General features: G+C 41.7%; 1 protein-coding gene across 1 annotated transcript in view; it reads right to left on the reverse strand.

Moving 5' to 3' along the window:
* Window positions 1-1623: 1623 nt before the first annotated feature.
* The window catches only part of PM20D1 (peptidase M20 domain containing 1), a 53728-nt gene continuing 33520 nt past the window's right edge, over window positions 1624-21831 (reverse strand). Inside the window, exons 10-13 of the mRNA XM_001372175.3 lie at window positions 21093-21164; window positions 9291-9459; window positions 5279-5378; window positions 1624-4376 (exon numbers count right to left, since the gene is read on the reverse strand). Coding sequence (XP_001372212.2) covers window positions 4247-4376; window positions 5279-5378; window positions 9291-9459; window positions 21093-21164 — 471 coding nt within the window. The 3' untranslated portion in view covers window positions 1624-4246. The remainder of the gene's footprint in view (window positions 4377-5278; window positions 5379-9290; window positions 9460-21092; window positions 21165-21831) is intronic.

Consider the following 21831-nt stretch of genomic DNA (forward strand, 5'->3'; position numbering starts at 1 on the left):
GATTTAAGTTCCCTGGAGGCAGGGACTGTCTTCCCTTTCTTTCTCTCTTCCTAGGATTAATGATAGGTCCTATGTGCAGAATGGACATGTGGATGGTATTGACCGACTGACTTGGCTGCCATTGTTGTCATTAACACAGGAACAAATTAAGACTGAGTAGGTTGATCTTTTGAGTTGGGGCCAAACCTCCATCAACAGGGGGCTCCAGTTTTCCAGGACTCCTAATTCTCCTTGAGCCTGTGTGCTCTATCTTCCCCCTTTGGCTCCCTCCCCTTGGGTGCACAAAGATGATGGAACTCTCCCGGACACATCTAATCTTCATTTTGGGCAGTAAGATGGGTGGGTGGGGGTCACCCGATATGGTTCCCCAGTCTTAATCAGGTCCTCATTGGCTCATGTCATTTTGGGCCAGGACTTTGCTGGAGCATTTCTATGTATAAGCTCTCAGGGAGCCTGTGGGATTGGAATGTCTGTGTTCTTTGAGCCAGAATTTGCAGTTCCTCCTTCCTTTCCACACACCCCCTTCTCAAGCCTTTCACTCCTTGGGTGGGAGCTCAGAAAACATTCTTCTGGGGCCAGAGAGTGTCCTTTCTCAAACTAGGGGGAGAGCAAGAGGTGTCTCCCTAGCAGCCTTTCTCATATATTTTGTCAGGGCTCCAATTCCCATCCAGTCCTCATTCCACCCACTCCCAGGGATTGGATCCAAGAACCCCCTGGACCCATGCTAAGCTGGAGAAGAAAGCCTTACACCCCCTAGAGGCAGAAATCAAGAGGAGCTTGTAGGAAGGAGGAGAGTGGCTTGTGGAGGCTCTATGGTGATGCCAGGACAAAGGTGGGCCATAGGGAAGAAGGGAAGGGCTAGTATCATGGCTAATGAGATGTGAATCAAGTCCTAGAGCACAGCTGCCTTTTTCTTTTTTCTTTCTTTTGAATTATTTTTATTTTTTTGAATTGAAAATTTGTATTTAATTAATTTAGAATATTTTCCCATGGTTACATGACTCAAGTTCTTTCCCTCCACTCTTCCTGCCCTCCCCCCCAGCCAACATGTAATTCCACTGGGTTTTACATGTATCATTGATCAAGACCTATTTCCATATTATCTTTTTCTTATTTTTAAACCCTTACCTTCTCTCTTGGAACGGATGCCAAGTTATCAGTTCTAAGGCAGAAGAGAGGTAAGGGCTAGGTAAAAGGGGTTAAGTGACTTGCCCAAGGTCACACAGCTAGGAAATGTCTGAGGCCACATTTGAACCCAGGACCTAGTTTCTAGGCTGAGTCTTCATCCACTGAGCCACCTAGCTGTACTCCCCCACCCCCCAGCAACCTTTTTCAATCCTGTCCTTGAGCATTTTCACTGGGGCACAATGACTAGACACTGGGTCTCATTCCTGGCCCTGGCTGCCCTAGGACTCTTTTAACTATATAAAAGCCAAGGTTGGCACCAAAACCCCTATGTGACATGCCCCTAAAAAACTGAAATCCAAATAATTAAGGGAAAAAAACCTATTCAAGTCCTTCCTTTGACCCCTACCCTGGAACCTGAATCTTTGAGATCATCTCTTCCATGGGCTATTAATAGGGGGTTCATATATCCCCACAGATTTCTAGGAGTCGTAGAACTTGGATGGAAAAAAAGGCATCTTTATTTTCATTAATCTCTAACAGAAATTTAATATTCACTTCAGTTATTTAAAAATTTTAAATCTGAGAAGGGGTCCATAGGTTTCACAAGTCTGCCAAAAGATTCCATGACACAAAAAGTTTCAGAATCCCTCCTCCAAAAACGGTGGGAGTAGAAATGCAGAAGAAAAACAACTGCTTGATCACTTGGTTCAATGGGGATATGACTGGGGATGTAGACTCCAAACGATCACCATAGTGCAAACATCAAGTGGAAATAGGTTTTGATCAAGGACACTTGTAATACCCAGTGGAATTGTGCATAGGCTATGGGAAGGGGTGGGGGTGGGGAAGAATATGATTCTTGTAACCAAGGAATAACGTTCTAAATTGACTAATTAAATTAAAAAAAAAAAAAGAATCCCTCCTCGACTCCAACTTTCCTATTTCGCAGATGAAGAAACGGAGTCCCAGAGGTTTCTGTGACTTGGCCTAATAGAGAACACCCAGGTGCTACCTGACTCTGGATTGAGTTACATTTTCTACTCTGGCTTGATTCCCTTTAGGGTAAATGCCAAAGAAATGGTCCAAAGGAGTAGGGGAGGGATGACAGGCTGACAGGACGGAGGGCCTGAGTGCAGGGGATGGGCAAGAGGAGGAAGCTGGTATCATGTCCACTGGAGCTCTGAAGAGTTTCTGCCAAGCCTGTCCACTGACCCCAGGGAAGTTCTGGGCTTGGCTCAAATAAAGGGAGCTTTCCTTTGCCCAACCCCCTCTGCACTTCCCTCCATTACCCTAACGACCCAGTGATCCACAAAGAGCAGCTCCTAAATCAGGCCAAGCAGCACCAGAGCTTGCAGGCCCCCCACCTGGTTGTCATGGAAACGGATTCCAATTTGTTAGGAGCTTCCTCCCTTCCCCTGACAGAGGCCAAGAGCCTCCTTCCATCCTTGTCTCATCTTCTAAATGAAAAATCTATCCTAAATCCCATTTCTTTTCCCTAGACCCCAGAGCACCCTTCCCCCTGCCTTTGATCAAACTCAATCAGGCCATGGGGCTGGGCCAGGGCTGGGGCCCTGCTGGCTAGCGGCTGGGCAGAGAGGCTGGGGCCTCGAGGGCACTTGGACCCTCCCCTCTGTGAGTACAAAGCAGAGGGGCTGTGGGGCCGTGCCAGGGGAATGTTTCCGCAGATTAGCCCTGGCAGGGGTGCAGAGGGCAGGGGCAGCAGTGGAAGGAACAGGCCTGCAGGCCAAGTGGGAGGGAGAACGGCCCAGGGGAGCTGGGGGCAGCCCAAGGACAGGAGGCCCTTTTCCCTCCCAGCCCCAAGAATCAGGCCTCACTCAGGTTCCAGTCTCCCTCCCATTGCCTCCTCCCCTTGCTGCTCCCTGTTCCTAGTCACCCTCCCCACTTTGGGAGTCCCTTGGCCAGAGCCAGGCCTTTGTTTCCTAAAGAGTGACCAGAGTCAGAGCCCATTTTCTCAGGGATTGAGCTACTGTGTCTGATCACTTTATTTATTTCATGTTGCATTGGCTCCTTTTATGTTTGGGTTTCTCCCAGCATAAGGGGGAGAGGGCAAAGGAGAGGGGAGGAGGGAGGGAAGAAAGGAGAGAGGGGGGAGAGAGAGAGACAGAGAGAGGGAGAGAGAGAGAGAGAGAGAGAGAGAGAGAGAGAGGGGGAGAGAGAAAGAGAGAGAGAGAGAAATAGAGAAAGAGAGAGGAGAGAGAGAGAAGAGGGAGAGAGAGAGAGAGAGAGAAATAGAGAGAAAGAGAGAGTAGAGAGAGAGGAGAGAGAAGGGAGAGAGGAGAGAGGAGAGGGAGAGGAGAGAGGAGAGGGAGAGAGAGAGAGAAAGAGAGCGAGAGCAAGAGAGAGAGAGAGAAGAGGGAGAGAGAGAAAGAGAGAGAGAGGGGGAGAGAGAAAGAGAGAGTAGAGAGAGAGGAGAGAGAAGGGAGAGAGGAGAGAGGAGAGGGAGAGGAGAGAGGAGAGGGAGAGAGAGAGGGAGAGAGAGAGGGAGAGAGAGAGAGAGGAGAGAGGGAGAGAGAGGAGAGAGGGAGAGAGAGAAGAGGGAGAGAGTGAGAGGAGAGGGAGAGAGAGAGGGAGAGAGAGAGAGGTGGGGGAGGGAGGAAAGTATGAAAGTATGAGAGGGTCAGAAACTGGGGATCTCAGGGTCAGAATGACAGAGGAAAAGATATAATAGAAGCTGTGTATAAAGGGCTAAGTATTACTGCCTAGAAATGAACATCTTCCATAGAAAAAAAATTTAACTATGAGTTTTAAGATTGCCCTTTGCTAACTCAGGTGCCCAGGCCTGAAAGTCAGCAAAGGTATCTGGGAGAGGCATACTCCATGGTGGTGGTGGTGGTGGGTGAGCAAATAAGGGCAGGGATCTTGGAGATTAGGCAATTAGCCTCTCCTCTCCATCACTGAACCTCTGCTCATGGACAGGTCTGCAGTTGTGGTAGGAAGGTGGTCTTTCCTGGGATAGTCCAAAAGTCTTCTGAACAATAATGTTCATACCTCTCCCTCTCCATCCCAGTTTAGAGGTTGGCCACTTTGGAGGAAGGCTTAGCTTAGCACTTTGGAGGAAGGCGTAGCATCCAGATAGATGGAGATGGTCACCTTCCTTTCACAGATCATGGGTGGCAGAATGAGGTACAGGGACCTTCTCAACATCTGCATTCTGGATCAGTTCAAACAGAAACATTACCTGGGTCTCATAGGCTTGAATGGAGATCTTCTCATTTAAGCCATGGAAACTGGGAAAGAGATATGGAGAGATGGGTCATATTATGGTTCTAACCCAAATATTACCTAGCCCTCTTGAGGCTCCAGGCCCCCTGGAAAAGGAGAGGGACCAGGAAGGAACTCTTTCTGAATGCCTGCGAAGTGATAAAAAGCAGAAAACTTCTCGTTTTGTTGATAAAGAGACCAAGACCCAGAGATTTTATGTAATCTAGCTTTTAGTGGATTAAAAGCAGAATTGATATTAGATCTTAAGAATTGTGATTCTCTGCTCTCCAACTCCAGAGTTTTATTTTGGGGTTTTGGTTTTATAAGAGTGGGGTCTTATAACAGTGATCAATATGGAAGTGTTTTGCACAATAATAACAATTAAATTAAATTAAAAAAAGAATTGTGATTCCCTGGACTCTTTCAATTCAACTAGACTCTTAAAATAAATAAGATGCTTTATGAGGACATGGACTAGTTTTTGTTCATTTTTTCTGTTCCTTATAGTGATTAGCACATATAGGAAGATTAATTATATATAAAACGATTCATCTTTCTGAATATTACTGACTTTAGGGAAAAAAATAGATTTAGATCTAGAAGGAGTAAATTACCTAAGATAACTCAGTGACTAATCTATGATTTGAACTCAGGTTTTCTGCCCCCAAATTCAATGTCTTTCACTGTACCACAGTATTCAATAAATGCTTGCTAAATGAATGCATCACTAAATGATTTCCTTTCCAAGAGAATTTGGTGTCCATGCTAGAAAATGCTGAAAGGGGGAAGATCGTGGGACAAAGGGCAGTTAGCTGGGCTATACAGGTTTGCTTTTATAAGATATTATGCTCTCTTATTTCAAAATGAGGGTAGGGAGGTCAAGGGAAATACTCCTCATCATCCTCTGGACCCATCTTGCTCCACTCACCTGTTGAAGCCCTGTGGCTGTAAAATGACAGGGTTAAATCGATAGAGGCCTGTGGAGATGTTAGCAAAGTGTCGGACATCAGTGTTGCCAATACAAGTTGCTGGGGAAGAGAGATAAAAGGGATAGGAGTCATGGCAAAGAAAGTCCTGCCAGAAATTCTTAGGAACCTGTAATCACTCTCCCACTCTTATTTCTATGTTTCTCTCATATAATTTCTCTCCAAATAGAGATTCTTAACTTTGGGGACTGTGAATCTATTTAAAAAATATATATATAGAGAGAGGAGCAGCTCTGTGGTTCAGTGGATAGAGATAGGTGGTCCTGGGTTCAAATGTGACCTCAGATACTTCTTAGCTGTGTGACCCTGGGCAAGTCACTTAACCCCCATTCCTAGCCCTTACCACTCTTCTGCCTTGGAACCAAAACATGGTATTGATGCTAATATGGAAGGTAAGGGTTTCAAATAAAAAACACCCTATATAAATGCTAGCTAATTATTCTGATTAAGACTGTGATCCAAGATGTACATATATATGTGTGTGTGTATGTATATATCTGTGTATATAAATATGTATAATATCATACATAAATATATAACATCTTTTCTTTCTCTAAATAACTATTTCAACACTGGTTTTTCTTTGCAATCCTCTCTAATTTATTTTATGCATTTAAAAAAGTATTCTGAGAAAGTTCCTAGGTTTTACCAGACTGCCAAAAGGATACATCATACCAAAAAGGTTAAGAATTTCTGCTCTGAGCCAAAGGGAACAACTTGCAATGCTTTGTGCCACCTTCTGTGCCCCCCCCACTCTATTCCGTGTTTCTTCTTGCACCTTTCCTCTTCCCTATATCTAGACTCAACCCATTGCAACTTCTCAGCTACTGAATTCTTTTCCATCCTTTAAAGCCCAACAGAAATAGCACCTCATTAAGGGATCCCCTAGGAAGTAATGATCTCTTTCCCCTCACAACCCACAAAGTACCTTGTTCACATATCTCCCATGCATTTATGTGCATTATAAATTATGATTATCTCTAGTTACTTGACTATAAGCTCCATGAGGGCTGGGACCTTGTTGCATCTAAACTTGGTATCTCTCAAGGCTTAGGCACGGTGCCCTCTATGTAGCTACTATTTAATATGTGTTTCATCAGATAGAATTGAATTAACTATTAAAGTCTCCGTAAGATCATTAAAAAAAGAGTCTAGCTGATAGTGGATAGTGGATAGAGTGCTGGCCTGGAGTTAAATTCAAATCTAGCCTCAGATAGCTGTGTGACCCTGGAAGATCACGTAACCTCTATCTGTCTCAATTTCCTTATCTGTAAAACGTGGATAATAACCGTACCTTCTCCCGCAGTTGTGAAGATCAAAGTGTAAAGTGCCTTGCAAACCTTAAAAATCTAACTTTTAAAAAGTCACCTTTAAGGTTATGTAAACACTATTATAAATTAGCAAACATATGGTCAAAGGATATGAATAGGCAGTTTTCAGATGAAAAAATCAAAGCTATCAATAATCATATGAAAAAATGTTCTAAATCCCTCCTAATTAGAGAAATGAAAATTAAAGCAACTCTGATGTTCCACTTCATACCTAGCAGATTGGTCAGAATGACAGAAAGGAAAATAATAAATGTTGGGGGGAATGGGGCAAAGTCAGGACATTAATGCATTGCTGGTGGAGTTGTGAATTGATCCAACCATTCTGGAGGGCAATTTGGAACTGTGCCCAAAGGGTGATAAAAGACTGTCTGCCCTTTGATCCAGCCATAGCACTGCTGGGTTTGTACCCCAAAGAGATGGGAAAGGACCTGTTTGTACAAAAATATCTATAGCTGCTCTCTTTGTGGCAGCAAAGAATTGCAAACTAAAGGGATGTTCTTCAATTGGGGAATGGCTGAACAAATTTTGTTATATGATAGTGATGGAATACTATTGTGCTATAAGGAGTAATGAACAGGATGATTTCAGAAAGAGCTGGAAAGACCTACTTGAACTGATGCAGAGTAAAATGAACAGAACCAAGAGAACATTGTACACTGTAATAGCAATATTGTGGAATGATCAGTTGTGATAGACTTTGCTACTAACAACAATGCAATAATCCAGGACAATTCTGAGGGATTTATGAAAAAGAATGCTATCCACCTCCAAAGAAAGAACTGATGGAGTAGAATTGAAGGTGAAAACAAGATTTATCACGTGTTCATTTAGCTATATGATTTGGGGCTTTGGTTTTATAAGATTATTCACTTACAAAAATGAATAATATGGAAATAGAAAAGAATAAAATTAGCAAATACAGTGTGCTATTCCTTAACCCCTAACTCTAAAATTTAATTCCTATTTACTACATTTGAGGAAAAGCTAAATAGGCTTTATCTCCTGAAATGTTGAGAGTGGAGGGGGAAGAAAGGAGGGATGCTAATCTATTGACTATCAGATTTAGAATAGATGATCCACTGACCATCTCAGCTGCAGTAATTTGTGTAGCCCTTCCCTCAAAAATCTCTCCCCCCAGAATTCTTTTTGAAGAACACTATTACTGAGAATTGTGAAATCAACCCAGAAAGGGGATGGGGAATTTCCTGGTAGTCTCATTCTTGGCATCCATTTTGTATATAAATGTTGTATTTTCCCATATTTTTAGAGGACTCATGATTTCATTAACATAGGGAACTCCCAGTGGGGAGATTCTCTTTATTATTGTAAAATCTCACACATTTGGCAACCACATTTTTTTTTGTTTATAATTAAAACAATTTAATCATGAACTATTTTCAAAAGTAAATGAAATAGGGGTGCAGAAAGGTGGCTCAATGGATAGAGAGGCAAGGCTAGAGACCCAAAGTTCCAGGTTCAAATCTGACCTCAGATAACCACATTTCTTAGAAGGTTGCCTGGGAGTGAAGAGAGATTAAGTGACTTGCCAGGTTCATAAAGTAAACCAAATGTGTCAGAGGTGAGTCTTGAACCTATGCTTTTCTGCCTCTGAAGCATGCTTTTAATCCACATATATGAAATGCTTTCAAGTCTTCCTAGTGCTTGATATATCATAAAAACCCAGTAAGGGTAATAGTATTAATTCTCATCTTCATTTTACAGATGAGGAAACTGAAGCCTGGAAAGTTTAAGTGATTTGCCCATGATCATGTAAATAATATTGGATATGAAATTTATAGTAGCCTATATTAAATTTTTTTTCCATTAAAATTATTTTGGATTTAGAGCCAGGCCCAGAGATGGAAGATTTGGGTTCAAATCTGACCTCAGATATTTCTTAGCTGTGTCACCCTGGGCAAGTCATTTAACCCCTATTGCCTACCTCTTAGTGCTTTTCTGCCTTGGAACCAATACATGGTATTGATTCTAAAATGGAAGGTAAGGGTTTTTTAAAAAGAATGATGTTTTATGTCCTTCTCTACAAGCTCCACGGCGGCAGGGAGCAGATCTGATTTAGCACCAAGTCTGATGCTCTGAACATAGTAGGTGCTTTCTGAAGAAGTCCTGCCTACAAGCTAATGGCACTTTGTTACTCTAGTATCTTTGCTATGAGTCAAAGGAGGAAGAAGATAGAAACTTAGGAAGGAATGGTGGGTTTTGGTCAATGTATTGAGGTAGGCTGGGCAGGCTTCTTGCTGGCTACAGAATTCCAAACCTAGTTCCATGATTCATCTAGCTAGTTCTTAACCTTGAAGAGACTGATGCTCAGGTGGAGCAAGAACTGCTCCCTCATGTGAGCAAAAGCAGTTCTCCCCCTTCTCCCATCTCCAGAATGGCTGGTGGGATTATTGTTTCTGTCTCTTTCCTGTTTGCTTTCTTCCTTCCACTCTGATAGGAGAAAAGTTATAGTTAAAAGATCCAGCTGGGCAGGGGAGGAAGGGAGGAAGGCAGCCAGCTGTTTCCAGGCGTGAACAGCTGGAGTGAGGGTGAGGGGAAAGGGAAGTCAGATAGGAAACCATTCCTGGCCACCTTGCCAAATGGTCACTCCTTGTAAAGTCATTACCTGGGACAACAGCAGTGACTTCTGGGAAGACATCTTTTATGGTCCTTCTGAGGAGCTGGTAGCCAAAAGCATCACTGTCATAGGGACTCATGGGGAGGGGGTTAAAGACAGAGAGCACTTGATACTGGACTCGGTCATCAGCCACAATATTCTGGATAATCTCCAGCACCTTTTGAAGGAAACATAATGGAATTAGGGTTCCCACTCAAGGACTCTGGAATCCAAACAATTTTGTTTTTTTTAGCTGCTGAAAGACGGAGTCAATTATTCAATCAGTAACCATTTACTTTATTTATTTTATTTTATTTATTTTATTTTATTGTAAACCCTCACCTTCCATCTTGGAATCAATACTGTGTATTGGCTCCAAGGCAGAAGAGTGGTAAGGACTAGGCAATGGGGGTCAAGTGACTTACCCAGGGTCACACAGCTAGGAAGTGTCTGAGACCAGATTTGAACCTAGGACTTCTCGTCTCTAGGACTGGCTCTCAATCCACTGAGCTACCCAGCTGCCCCCAACCACTTACTTTAAAAACATATTTTTGAAGTGTCTACTCTGTACCAGGCACTTTGGTAGGCCCCGGAGGTACAAAGACAAAAAATGAAATGGACAAAGATCTTACATTCTAACAGAATTGGGAGTCCCTGGGAGGTAGGTACCAAAGATGAATAGGGATTCAGTTTCAGTATGTCTCAACAGATGCCCATTATATGATGGTTACTGTGCTAAGAGCTGGGGGAGAGAGAGCCAAAAGACAGTCTTTCTCTTCAAGGCACTCAGGCTAATGGAGAAGACAATTCACAAACAACTATATACAAACGAGAAACACAGGATAAACTAGAAATAATCAACTGAGAGAAGGTATGAGCATTCTGGTGGGATTTGAACTGGGGCTTGAAGGAAGCTAGGAGAGCCAAGAGGCAGAGATGAGGAGGGAATGAATTCCAGGAATGGCAGGGCAGCCAGTGAAAATACCCCAAATAACACCAGCTGATTAGTTCCAAGGGATGGACAAATGATTAGGTAATTATGGGTCACAATCTCAGCAATAAGGACTAGAACTTGATGGGTTTAAGCGAGATGCAAGAAATAACTTTCTAGGGGCAGCTGGGTAGCTCAGTGGATTGAGATCTAGGCCTAGGTCCTGGGTTCAAATCTGACCTCAGACACTTCCCAGCTGTGTGACCCTGGGCAAGTCACTTAATCCCCATTGCCTAGCCCTTACCATTCTTCTGCCTTGGAACCAATACACACTATAGATTCCAAGACAGAAGGTAAGGGTTTAAAAAAAAGAAATAACTTTCTCACATATTTACCATTAGGTGTAAGACTTGGCAGGTGAACTGACCGATTTCCAGAACCCTACTTTCATGATCACTAGAGAACAGGGAAATGGGAATCCAGGCAGCTCAGAAGTATTAAGTTGGAAGGAGCCTTAGTGGTTGTCCAGTCTAACCCATAAGCAAACATAAGATCTGTGACCACCAATTGAGCTTCTGTTGGTAGCCATCCCATAATGGGGAACTCAGCACTTGCTATGCTCACATATAGCATCTGGACATCCTTGGTTGACTGAATAACAGTTAACTTTTATATAGTGCTCATTATATGCCAGGCAATGTGCTAAATGCTTTGCAATTATGATCCCATTTGTTCTTCACAACAACTCTGAGATGGATGCTATCATCCCCACTTTGCAGATGAGGAAAATAAGGCAAACAAGGGTTAAGTGACTTGCCCAGGGTCCCACTGCTAGTAAGTAAGTAAGGAAGGCTGGATTTCAATTCAGGTCTATCCTAATGTCAGGCCCTGGGCTCTATCTACTGTGCCACTAGTTGCCCCATTGATCAAATAAGAAAATTTTTGTGAAGTGCTTAGCACAGTGATACTTAATAAATGTTTGCTCCTTTCCTCTTTCCTCTCCATTCCCATCCTTCATCCACAAATCTCGTCCCCTGTGCCTGGTAACTTGAAAAATGTTGGTGCCCTGTTACTGACTCTCTCCCCTACTCTAGCCTAGTAATCTTCCTTCCTCCTTAACAGCTTCTCTTGCCCTCATTTGGTGCTAACCTGTTATCTCTAGGTCACATGAGAAGTTTTATTTTCTATAAGATGTCTAGCCTCCTGAGGAATTCTTAACATCTCTGAGCCTCAGTTTCCTCATCTACAAAATGAGGTTGAACCAGAAGATCTTTAGGGTCTTTTTGTCTCTTTAAATCTACCATTTTATGGTCTTGACCAAAATGGGGATCCCAGTGAGCAGCTAATGGGCAGAAATTGTCAAAGCAAATTTTGGCATGATCCAAGGCAAAACTTCCTTTCAAGGGCAAGAGGGTTCCCTGTCACTGACTAGTTCCCTATCACTGATTCGAGTGACAACTGTTCAATCCTTTTTCAGGCTGGGATTATTAGGGGTGTCGTAGAAGGAAATTCCTGGTCAGATAAAGGTTGGACTAGATGATATCTCAGGTCTTTTCCAGTTCAAGCATTCTGTCAATTCCAAACAGAGTTTTTGGCAGATGGGGGCAAACAGATGTTCTGATCCCTCCTGAGGGTACAAAGAAAAGCAATGAGCCAGAGATGATGGTGGAGTATGGGGAGGAGGGGGTGGAGGAGAATTTGGATGGAACATCCAGAAAAACTTCTAATGGTCTATAACCACTGGCTAAGTGGTTGGGAGTGATTGTGGCATACTCTTTTTCTGGGAGGGAGAAAGGAGAGAGTGGAGAGACTCTTATTTCTTTGGATTGGAGGTGGGCGGTGGTGGCATTGTCTCACCTTGAGGAAGGCAGATGGACACGAGGAACTCTAAAGGACCTGTCTAGTCCATGGGTGTCTCATATTAGTGATTAAAGGATCACATAATCCCATTTCCCCTCCCTGGGGACCCCTGCTTCCTGTTTGTAACCAGCTACATATAGAACCAGGAAAATGATCTCAGCAGTCAAGGCAGGGACAGGGGAAGATGGTTCTTGTTTCTTCTCTCTGTAACTAATAGAATTTGGTTTGGGGTTATCAGAGCTTGTAACCCGAGTCAGTCATACTCTAAGGTGAGTGTGATGAGAGAAAGCTGACAGGATTTAATCCCAGGGAGTGTCTGAGAAGTGAAATCTATTGGGAAGCCCAAGGGAACTACCCTGGGAAGAGCCCAGAAGATGTTTGGGAGGATCCATATCTTATTCATCCTTTCAGGGGCTGCACTGGGACTGATACTCTTTGGCCATGGCTATGTTCCTGATCTGAGACTGTCTCTGAGAAGGGAGGAATTACTTTACACTCAGAGGTCACCAAGATGACTTGGATTTTCTCCAGTGAGGCAGAATCTGAGAACATTATCCTAGCAACCTCCCCCGTGGAAGGCAGTTGCCCTGCCCAACTCCTGTCCCAAGTATGATTAGTAGCTGGGTCCAGGGAGATCTTCATTGAATCATCCAAACCCAGCTGCCTTATTTCTCTAATCTCTTATCCTCAAGGAGCATAAATCTAGAGCTGGAAAGGACTTTAGAGGTCATCTAGTCCAACCCCTTCTTAAGACTCCTGGAGATTAAGTGACTTGCCTCAAGTGACACAAGGTAGCAAGCAGCCAGGAATCCATCCCAGATGTGTTGGCTCAAAATTCAACACGATTTATCTAGTCTCAGTCCCCTTCTTTCAACCCAGTTCCTCCTTAGCAGCTATGCACATGTGACCTTGTACAAGTCACTTAAGCTCTTTTAGCCTCAGTTTCCTTTTCTATAAAATGAAGGGGTTGGACTTGATGGCTTCCAAGATCACTACCAGCTATAGATGTATGGTCCTATGACCCAGATACTCTATCCTAATTCAGCTACAAATAGTTTGTACTCATTTCATGGTGTATCTAGGTAGCACTGACCTTGGTATCTGGAAGACCTATGTAAAATGTGATCTCATTTAGTTCCTGGCTGTATGACCCTGGGCAAGTCATTTAACCTCTTTTTGTCTCAGTTTCCCTAAGTGTAAAATGGAGATAATAATAGCACCTACCTCCTAAGGTTGTAGTGTCCATAAAATGAAACAAATGAGAATATTTGTAAACCATTTAGTGGGTGCTATACAAATGCTTCTTGCCTTTCACAATGCCCATTTATATATATATCAGCCTCACCTGATCTATATTTTGTGTGAGTGGGCCATAAGGCCAGATGCTCCCCTAGGGCAGGTACTCCTCTATGTGTGCCCTGTCCCAGAGGTGAACCTTACAAAGGAGATATACAATATAGAAATATAGACCTTCATTTCACTAGAAGTAGGGGGGTTGGGTGGAAGATAATAGGAATACAAACCAAATCAAGGAAGACTGAAGAGATGAATAATTAGTGTAGATTGGGGTTTTCTGGACTGGCAGACAGTTGGTGAGAGATCCTTCAAGTAAATGGAAAATTGCTCCGAAAGACATAGAAGAGGGAGGAGGCAAGCTATGTAGAGTAAGGAGATTATCCCAGATGGAATGGAGTGGGTAATGAGAGATGAGATAGTTCGGTGGAGCCCTCCAAGTAAAGGAAGGACTGTGGGCTCTCCATTTCCAGAACTATTCTAGCTCTCCTAGAATGCAATACAGAAGCCATGGAGCTTGTATTGGTCTCTAATTGCATTATATGTATAATTGCCTTCCCCTAATCAGAGGATAATGAGAAAAGCAATGAACTGGGACTCAGGAAACTTGGATTCTAGCCTCTATTCCTCCCTTCTCCCACTAACTTGCCATGGGAGAATCAGGGTGATGCAGTTGAAAGAGACCCTAGGTTCAAGACTGGGGATCTGAGTATGATCTGGACTCTGCTATTGATTGTGTGACTTTGGATATTTTATCTCTCTAGGTCTTAGTTTCCTCATCTGTAAAATGAGGGAGTTGGAATAGATGGTTTAGGAGACACCATTGAGTTCCAAATCTATGGGTCTATGATGTTATAAATCAAATTTCCTTTTTGGGTCTTTAATGATCTGTAAAGAGGGAGGTTCAGAGTAGATGAATCCTCAGGGCCCTTTCAGTTCTGAATCTGTGGCACTAGCCTGCCAGCTCCTTAAAGGCAGAGGTAACAGCTCATAGAATCTTGAGAGGTGGGAGGGCACGTTTGGTCATCTAGTCCCATTTCTCACCCCATGGAAGAATTTTCTCTATAGAAGATGTATCAAATTCAGGCTGGCAAACTCTTGAACTAGATTAAAATTTATCTGGACAATTTTTAATAAAGCAATTAAAATTACAATACAACACAGATAATGTTAATTTGTGGTCTTCTAAATCAATATACGGCCAACAGGGATCCAGATTCTATTTGAGTTTAACACTCTTCTGCAATCCACAAGTCATCTGGGTTGGTCTGTATACTTCTAATGACAGGGAGTGGGTTTCATCATCTCCCAAAGTGGCACATTCCATTTTTTAATAGCTTTAATAGGACATTCTTCCGTATTTTGAACGAAAGTCTGCTTCCCAGTAACCTCTTCTTATTCCTCTTTTGCCCACCCCACAGAATCCATAACATATCACAAGAGAGGAAGACATAATCCTCACTGAATGATAAAACACTTCTCTTGGCATTGCTTTCTTTATCTACAGTCATAAGAACTCTAAAGCCCCTTCATGTTTTTAGAATCTATGACTATGAATAATCTAACTTAAAGCTGAAATGCACAATCCAATATGAGGAGTAATAATAATAATAACAATAAAGTGATAATAATGTAGATTCTGGGCAACTGGGGGGTGCACATGGATAGAGCAGTAGGCCTGGAGTTAGGAAGACATGAGTTCAAATCTGGCTACTTACTAGCTGTGTGACCCCTGGACAAGACACTTAAGCCTTGTTTACCTCAGTTTCCTCTTCTGTAAAATGAGATGGAGGAGGAAATGACAAACCATTCTAGTATCTTTGCTAAAAAAAACAAAATGGGGTCATGAAGAGTTGGACATGGTTGAACAACAATAACAACTGTAGATTCTTGGATAATCATACTATGAATCATTGTGTAGCATGATGCTAGCCATTGTGGAGCTCCTTTGTTGCTGGCATTTACATAGTACTCAAGATTTGTCAAGTGTGGTCCCTATATTATCACATAATAATAATAAGGTGATGTCATAATAACTCCCTTTTACAGAAAAGGAAACTGATCCTGGAGCCAACTAGGTGGTCAACTAGGTAGCCAGACCTAACCTGGGAAGTCCTGGATTCAAATTTGAACTAAGCCCCTTCTTAGCTGTGTGACCCGGGGCAAGTCACATTGCCTAGCCCTTACTGCTCTTCTGTGTTGGAGCCAATATACAGTATTGATTCTAAGACAGAAGGTAAGAATTAAAAAAAAAAAAAAAGGAAACTGATGCTGAGAGAGGGTAGAAGAGTTAGTAAGGGTCTGAGGCCAGATTTGAACTACAGTATTCCTGATACCAAGTCCAAAGCTTTCTTTATTGTATCACCTAGTTACCCAATTTTGTAGTGCAAATTCCCCTACACCTGTATAAGAGTGGCTGATTCTAGAGTACTTTATTTTCTTATATTTATTTATTTTTAGATCCCTTACTTTCTGTTTTAGTAGCAACTCTAAGACAGAAGGGTAAAGACTAGGCAAATGGGGTTAAGTGACTTGTCCAGGGTCACATAGCTTGTAAGTATCTGAGTTCACATTCAAACCCAGGACCTCTGGGTAGAGCACTGAGCCACCTAGTTGTTCCTTTAGAGTGCTTGAGATAGATTTTTCTGGTGTTTTTAGGTGCTGGTTTGGGGGAAGAATAGCCTTAGAGTTCTGGCTGGGGGCTTTTTAAACAATGAGGGCTTTCCCCAGATACCAAGGGGGTGGTGGTGGTGGTAAGGAAGAACCTCATATGAGAATTCCAGCGAGATTCATACTAATGAGCTTAGGAAGGAAGGTCCTGTGGCATAGGAATGGAGGAGAGCCAAATCCAGGGAGATATTTCCATGGTCATGAGGGAAAGGCTCCAGCTGGGCGGAAAACATGCCCTTGGAAAGGGCTGCACTGATGCTAGGGTGGAGGGGAACTAGTGGAAAGATCCCAAGTTGGGGGAATGCTGGGATTTCCTGAGATTACAGATACCCCTTGGGAAGAAGTCAGGGGATTGGGGTCTGAGCTCCAGAGAGAGAGCTCTCCCACATGGGACTCTAGAGTCATGATGGTGAACCTGTGGAACACATGCCAGAGGGGGCACTCAGAACCTTCTCTGTGGGCACATGCCCCGTCAGCCTAGCATAGAGTCTGCTACTAGAAAGTCAGAGGGATGGGGGGATGGGGTAGGGTGGGCTGCTCCTCTCCCCCTTTCCACATACACCTGAGAACATTGCCCACTCCTCTAATAGGCTCTCCATCACTGCTCTAGGCAAAAGGCTGAACCTGCTTTCCCATTTGTAGATTCAATCAGCTCTACTATATTGTGGGGCCCAAACAAACAAATAAATAAACAAAAATAAGATGGGGAAATACTTTAAATTGTTAGAATATGAGTCCCCTAAGGGCAGCTGCTCTGTTTTTTTGCCTTTTGCTAGTATCATTACTTTGATTAAAAAACACACACAAAAAAAACTTTACCTTTTGTCTTAGAATTAATACTGTGTATCAGTTCCAAGGCAGAAGAGTGGTAAGAGCTAGGCAGTGGGAGTCAAGTGACTTGCCCAGGGTCACACACCTAGGATGTGTCTGAGGCCAGATTTATAAATAACTTTTCACCATATGTCATTGCTCCCATTTTATAGGGGGAAACTGAGACTCAGAGCGATTAAGAGAATTTCCCAAAGTCACACAGCTGGTAAATGGCAAAGCCAAGACTAGAATTCTGGATTCTTGGTTCTTCCTCTTCTCTGTTGCACCACACTGCTTCAAGAATCATGGTTTTAGAGTTGGGAGAGATCTCAGACATAGTCCAGCTCCATCATTTTACAAAGGAGAAAATTAAATCCCAGAGGGATGTGGCTTGCCCAGTTCACATCAGCCCTAAGTAGCTGAGACAAGATTTGAAATCGGGTCTTCGGATTCTAAACTGAGCCCACTTTTGTGTGCGGTGATCTCTCTCCCCACACTCTGTAGTCACCCACTGATATTCCTTAACAGATCCAGGGCAGGGAGTTGGCCTTGCTTTTGTCTTGTTTGGCTGCTCAGTGATTTCACTGGCATAGAGAAGGATGATGAGGGTAGAGCTCCCCTCTACCAGTGGAGAAGGGCAGCTGCTCTGAAAGGTTCAGATGACGCCTTCCATCTACTCTGTATACATCATGTATGTGCATATGACACAACACATATGTTTATACACATGTGTTATATTTGTACAAGTGTCTACATATATATATATGTATATATATATATAACACTATGGGATGTATGAAGTGTCATCCAGTCATTTCAGTGGTGCCCATCTCTTTGTGACTCCATTTGGAGTTTTCTTGGCAAAGATCCCAGACTGATTTGCCATCCAACTCATTTTACAGATTAGGAAACTGAGGCATACATGAAGTGAGTTGTTGAGGGTCACACACACACACAGGGATTCAGATTTGAACTCAGATCTTCCTGACTCTAGTGCTTTATCTACTGTGCCACTATTATTTCCATTATAAGTTATTATATAGAACAGTTTTTATATGGAGTATGTATAGAAACTACATAGTGTTATATACATACCCATATATAATAGTAGTTATCATATAATAGTTATAGATAATCATAATTATTTCTATTGCATAATATATAATTACATAATTTCTATTATCATGTTAGTTATTATTTACAATAATATTTACTATGTAGTATATAAACAATCTAGATAGTGTTACATATTTACCTTCATATAATAGTTATTGTATAATAATTCTATATAATCATAATTATTTCTATTATATCACATACAATTACATAATTTCTAATATCATATTATTTATAATAATACTTGATATGTAGTGTGTATATAACTTATATGGCACCACAACATATATGTACTTATCTACATGTATAAATAGAGATTGCATGCATATATCAGAATACTGCCATACATTTAACCATACACACATGTATAGGCATGCATATGCATGTGTGTATGTATGTGCACATACAGACATACATGGATATGTGTATGTTTGTTTTTTAGTCATTTGTTGTGCTCAGTTTTTCTTGCATGTACACATACACACATATATAAATGTGTCTACATATTTATTTAATATTTATCTCTGTGTATATTTATTTACTTACAAGTTGTCTCTCTCTCTAGAGCTGGGGTTGTTTTTTTGTCTTTCCCTCTAGACACTTAACCAACACTTGTTGGCTGACTGACTAATATGGTTTGGGAGAGTTGCCTGGGGGCACTGAGAAATTAAGTGCCTAGCCAGGGTTATATAGCTCATTATAGGATAGAAACAGGACTTGAACCTAGTTCTTCCTGCCCCCCTATCTCCTATGCCATGCTGTCTCTATCCAGGTTAGCACCGGGGATTCGGACTGGTTCACTCTGGTTAAAAATATAAGTTTTGTTTGTATATCTGCTCTAGAAATCTCTCATTCCTAATATTATGTTTAGTAGTAGTTACTTAAAAATTAAAACTTGAAAAAAATCTAAACCTAAAACACAAATAAACAAATGTTTGTCGACACCTCCTCTGGTTCTACTTCTCGGATTTGCTTCTCAACCTTCTGTCATCTGATTTCCCAATGCACCATTCAAATGAAACTGCTCTTGACAAGATAACTAGCTACCCTATAATCGCAAATCCAATGGCCTTTTCTTAGTCCTTATCTTCCTCAACCTTTCTACATTGCTAGTTCCCCTTTCTTCTTGATACCATATCCTACCTTGGCTTCTGTGACTCAGCTTTTTACTGGTTCTCCTACATGAGTGATCACTCCCCCTTGAAACAACTTTGCTGGTTTACAAGTGTTTAATAAATGACTCCATACTTAACTTGACTCCCTCCTGTCAGGTGTGAGATATCCCATAAAGCTTTATCTTGGACATTTTTATCTTTTACATTATCTTCTTCTGTAATTTGTTCAGTTTTAATGATCACCTCCAAGCAGATGACTCTCAAATTTATATATCTATCCCCAATTTCTCCCAAATTATAATTAGCTTGCAAATGTTTTTTATAATAGGAGGTTGCTTGTAATTTTCTTTCTTTCTTTCTTTCTTTCTTTCTTTCTTTCTTTCTTTCTTTCTTTCTTTCTTTCTTTCTTTCTTTCTTTCTTTCTTTCTTTCTTTCTTTCTTTCTTTCTTTCTTTCTTTCTTTCTTTCTTTCTTTCTTTCTTTCTTTCTTTCTTTCTTTCTTTCTTTCTTTCTTTCTTTCTTTCTTTCTTTCTTTCTTTCTTTCTTTCTCCTTCCACCCTCCCTCCCTCCCTCCTTCCCTCCCTCCCTCCCTCCCTCCTTCCTTCCTTCCTTCCTTCCTTCCTTCCTTCCTTCCTTCCTTCCTTCCTTCCTTCCTTCCTTCCTTCCTTCCTTCCTTCCTTCCTTCCTTCCTCCTTCCTTCATTCCTTCCTTCCTTCCTTCCTTCCTTCCTTCCTTCCTTCCTTCCTTCCTTCCTTCCTTCCTTCCTTCCTTCCTTCCTTCCTTCCTTCCTTCCTCAAGTTGATATTAAAATAAGACCTTATAGTAGAATGAAGGATGTATTCTCTGAGCTCCTGCAGCCTTAGTCTAGGGTGAGGTCGCCCCAGAAGACTGATAGACTTCAATGGGGAAGCTGACTTCATATCTGCTATTGCTGATCAAGACTGACTCAAGAATCTTGGTTTTACCTGGAAAGACTTATATAAACTGATACAAAGTGAAGTGAGCACAATCAGAAAATAACATTGTATACATTAACAACAACTGTGAATTTCTGCTGTTCTCAGGAATACAGTGATCCAAGACAATCCCAAAGTATTTGTGATAAAAACTATCATCTGCCTCAGATAAAGAACTGATAAGAGTCTGAAAGCCGACCAAACATACCATATTTCACTTTCTTCATTTTTAATTTTTATTCTAGTTCTCTTCCACAAAATGACTAATATGGAAAAATATTTGACATGATTATACATGAAAAATCTATATCAGATTGCTTACCATTTCCTGGAGGGGGAAGGGAAAGAGAGAAGGAAGGAGGGAGAGAATTTGAAATTCAAAATGAAAAAATGTTACTAAAAAAATCTTAGTCTTAAAGCTGGAAAGGATGTTGGAAGTCATCTAGGTGAACCTGATCTACTTATAGATAAGAAAATTAAAGTTCAGAGAGAAATTATTATTATTACTTAAACCCAAATAGGGAAAATAGATAACAGTAGCCCAGCGCCTCAAAGGCATCTAAGCCAAATACTTTAATAATTCACATTTCTATAAGGTTTTAAGGCTTATAAAGTTCTTCCACAAACCTTATAAAGTCATAAATGAGAATATTATTACCCCTATTTTACAGGTGACACATCACAGGATCATAGAATTTGGAGCTCTTTTTTTTTTTAATTGATAAGGAAAATGAGCCCTAGAGATAATAAGTGACAGTCTTGGGGCGCCAATTCAAGCCTTCTGCTAATTATTCCTTGTTTTTCCTGCTACTACCCTGACCCACTTATCTTCATGACAGCCAAGAATTGCTTGTTAAACGGGGCACAGAGGGAACACAGATACCGATTGATATAGTGAACACTGATATAGTGAACATAGCTCTTGAGGAAGGCTCATTGGGGACCTGTTGGAACCACCCCCTTTCTGGACTAGGCCAATGAGCCTTGAGAGGAGAACGTTTATCTCTGGGTCATGAGGATCATACATCTTTGCTATATCCCCATAAACTTCTGGATCGTACCTCAGGGATAGTCTGGGCTGGATGGATCCGAAGATTGACTGTTGCCTGGGCTGTTGGGGGGATGACATTTACCTGAGGAGAAAAAAAATGATACATATTGTTTCCATGTATTAATGTTTGAACCAACCCTGGACTTCAACAGACCCAGGCAGGCTCAACAGAGAGTCTAGCTAATGGAAATGTTCTTCAATTTCTTGGGAAAATTAAACCACAGAAAGCAGAAGATATCTATATCTATATACCTATATCTATATATCTATCAATACTTAGTATCAATTCTAATATGGAAGGTGAGGGTTTAAACTCTCACCTTCCATATCAGAATTGATACTAAGTATTGGTTCCACACCAGAAAAGTGGTAAGGGGTAGGCAATTGAGGTTAAGTGACTTAACCACAGTCACATAGCTAGGAAATGTCTGAGGCCAAATTTGAATCCTGTATCTTTTGTCTTCACTCTATACAATGACTACCTAGCTGCCCCAGGATGTTACATTTAATGCTGCAGGTCTATTCCCCCCCCCCTTTATCTTGGCTCTTAGGTTGTCTAGAAGCTGGGAAAGGGGACACATGTTCATTTTTCAGGGCTGGAGACAGAGCTCAGTGTGAAGTCTATGAGGTAGGGAAGGCTCAGCTTCCACATCCATCTAATGAGGATGGTAGGCAGATGTCCTCCAATGTCCCTTTCCAGTCCTGTGATTCTGATTCCTAGCTCCTAGTTCTATTTCCAAATCTTTGGA

This window comes from Monodelphis domestica, chromosome 2 (assembly GCF_027887165.1).
Source record: "Monodelphis domestica isolate mMonDom1 chromosome 2, mMonDom1.pri, whole genome shotgun sequence".
Classification (NCBI taxonomy): Eukaryota; Metazoa; Chordata; class Mammalia; order Didelphimorphia; family Didelphidae; genus Monodelphis; species Monodelphis domestica.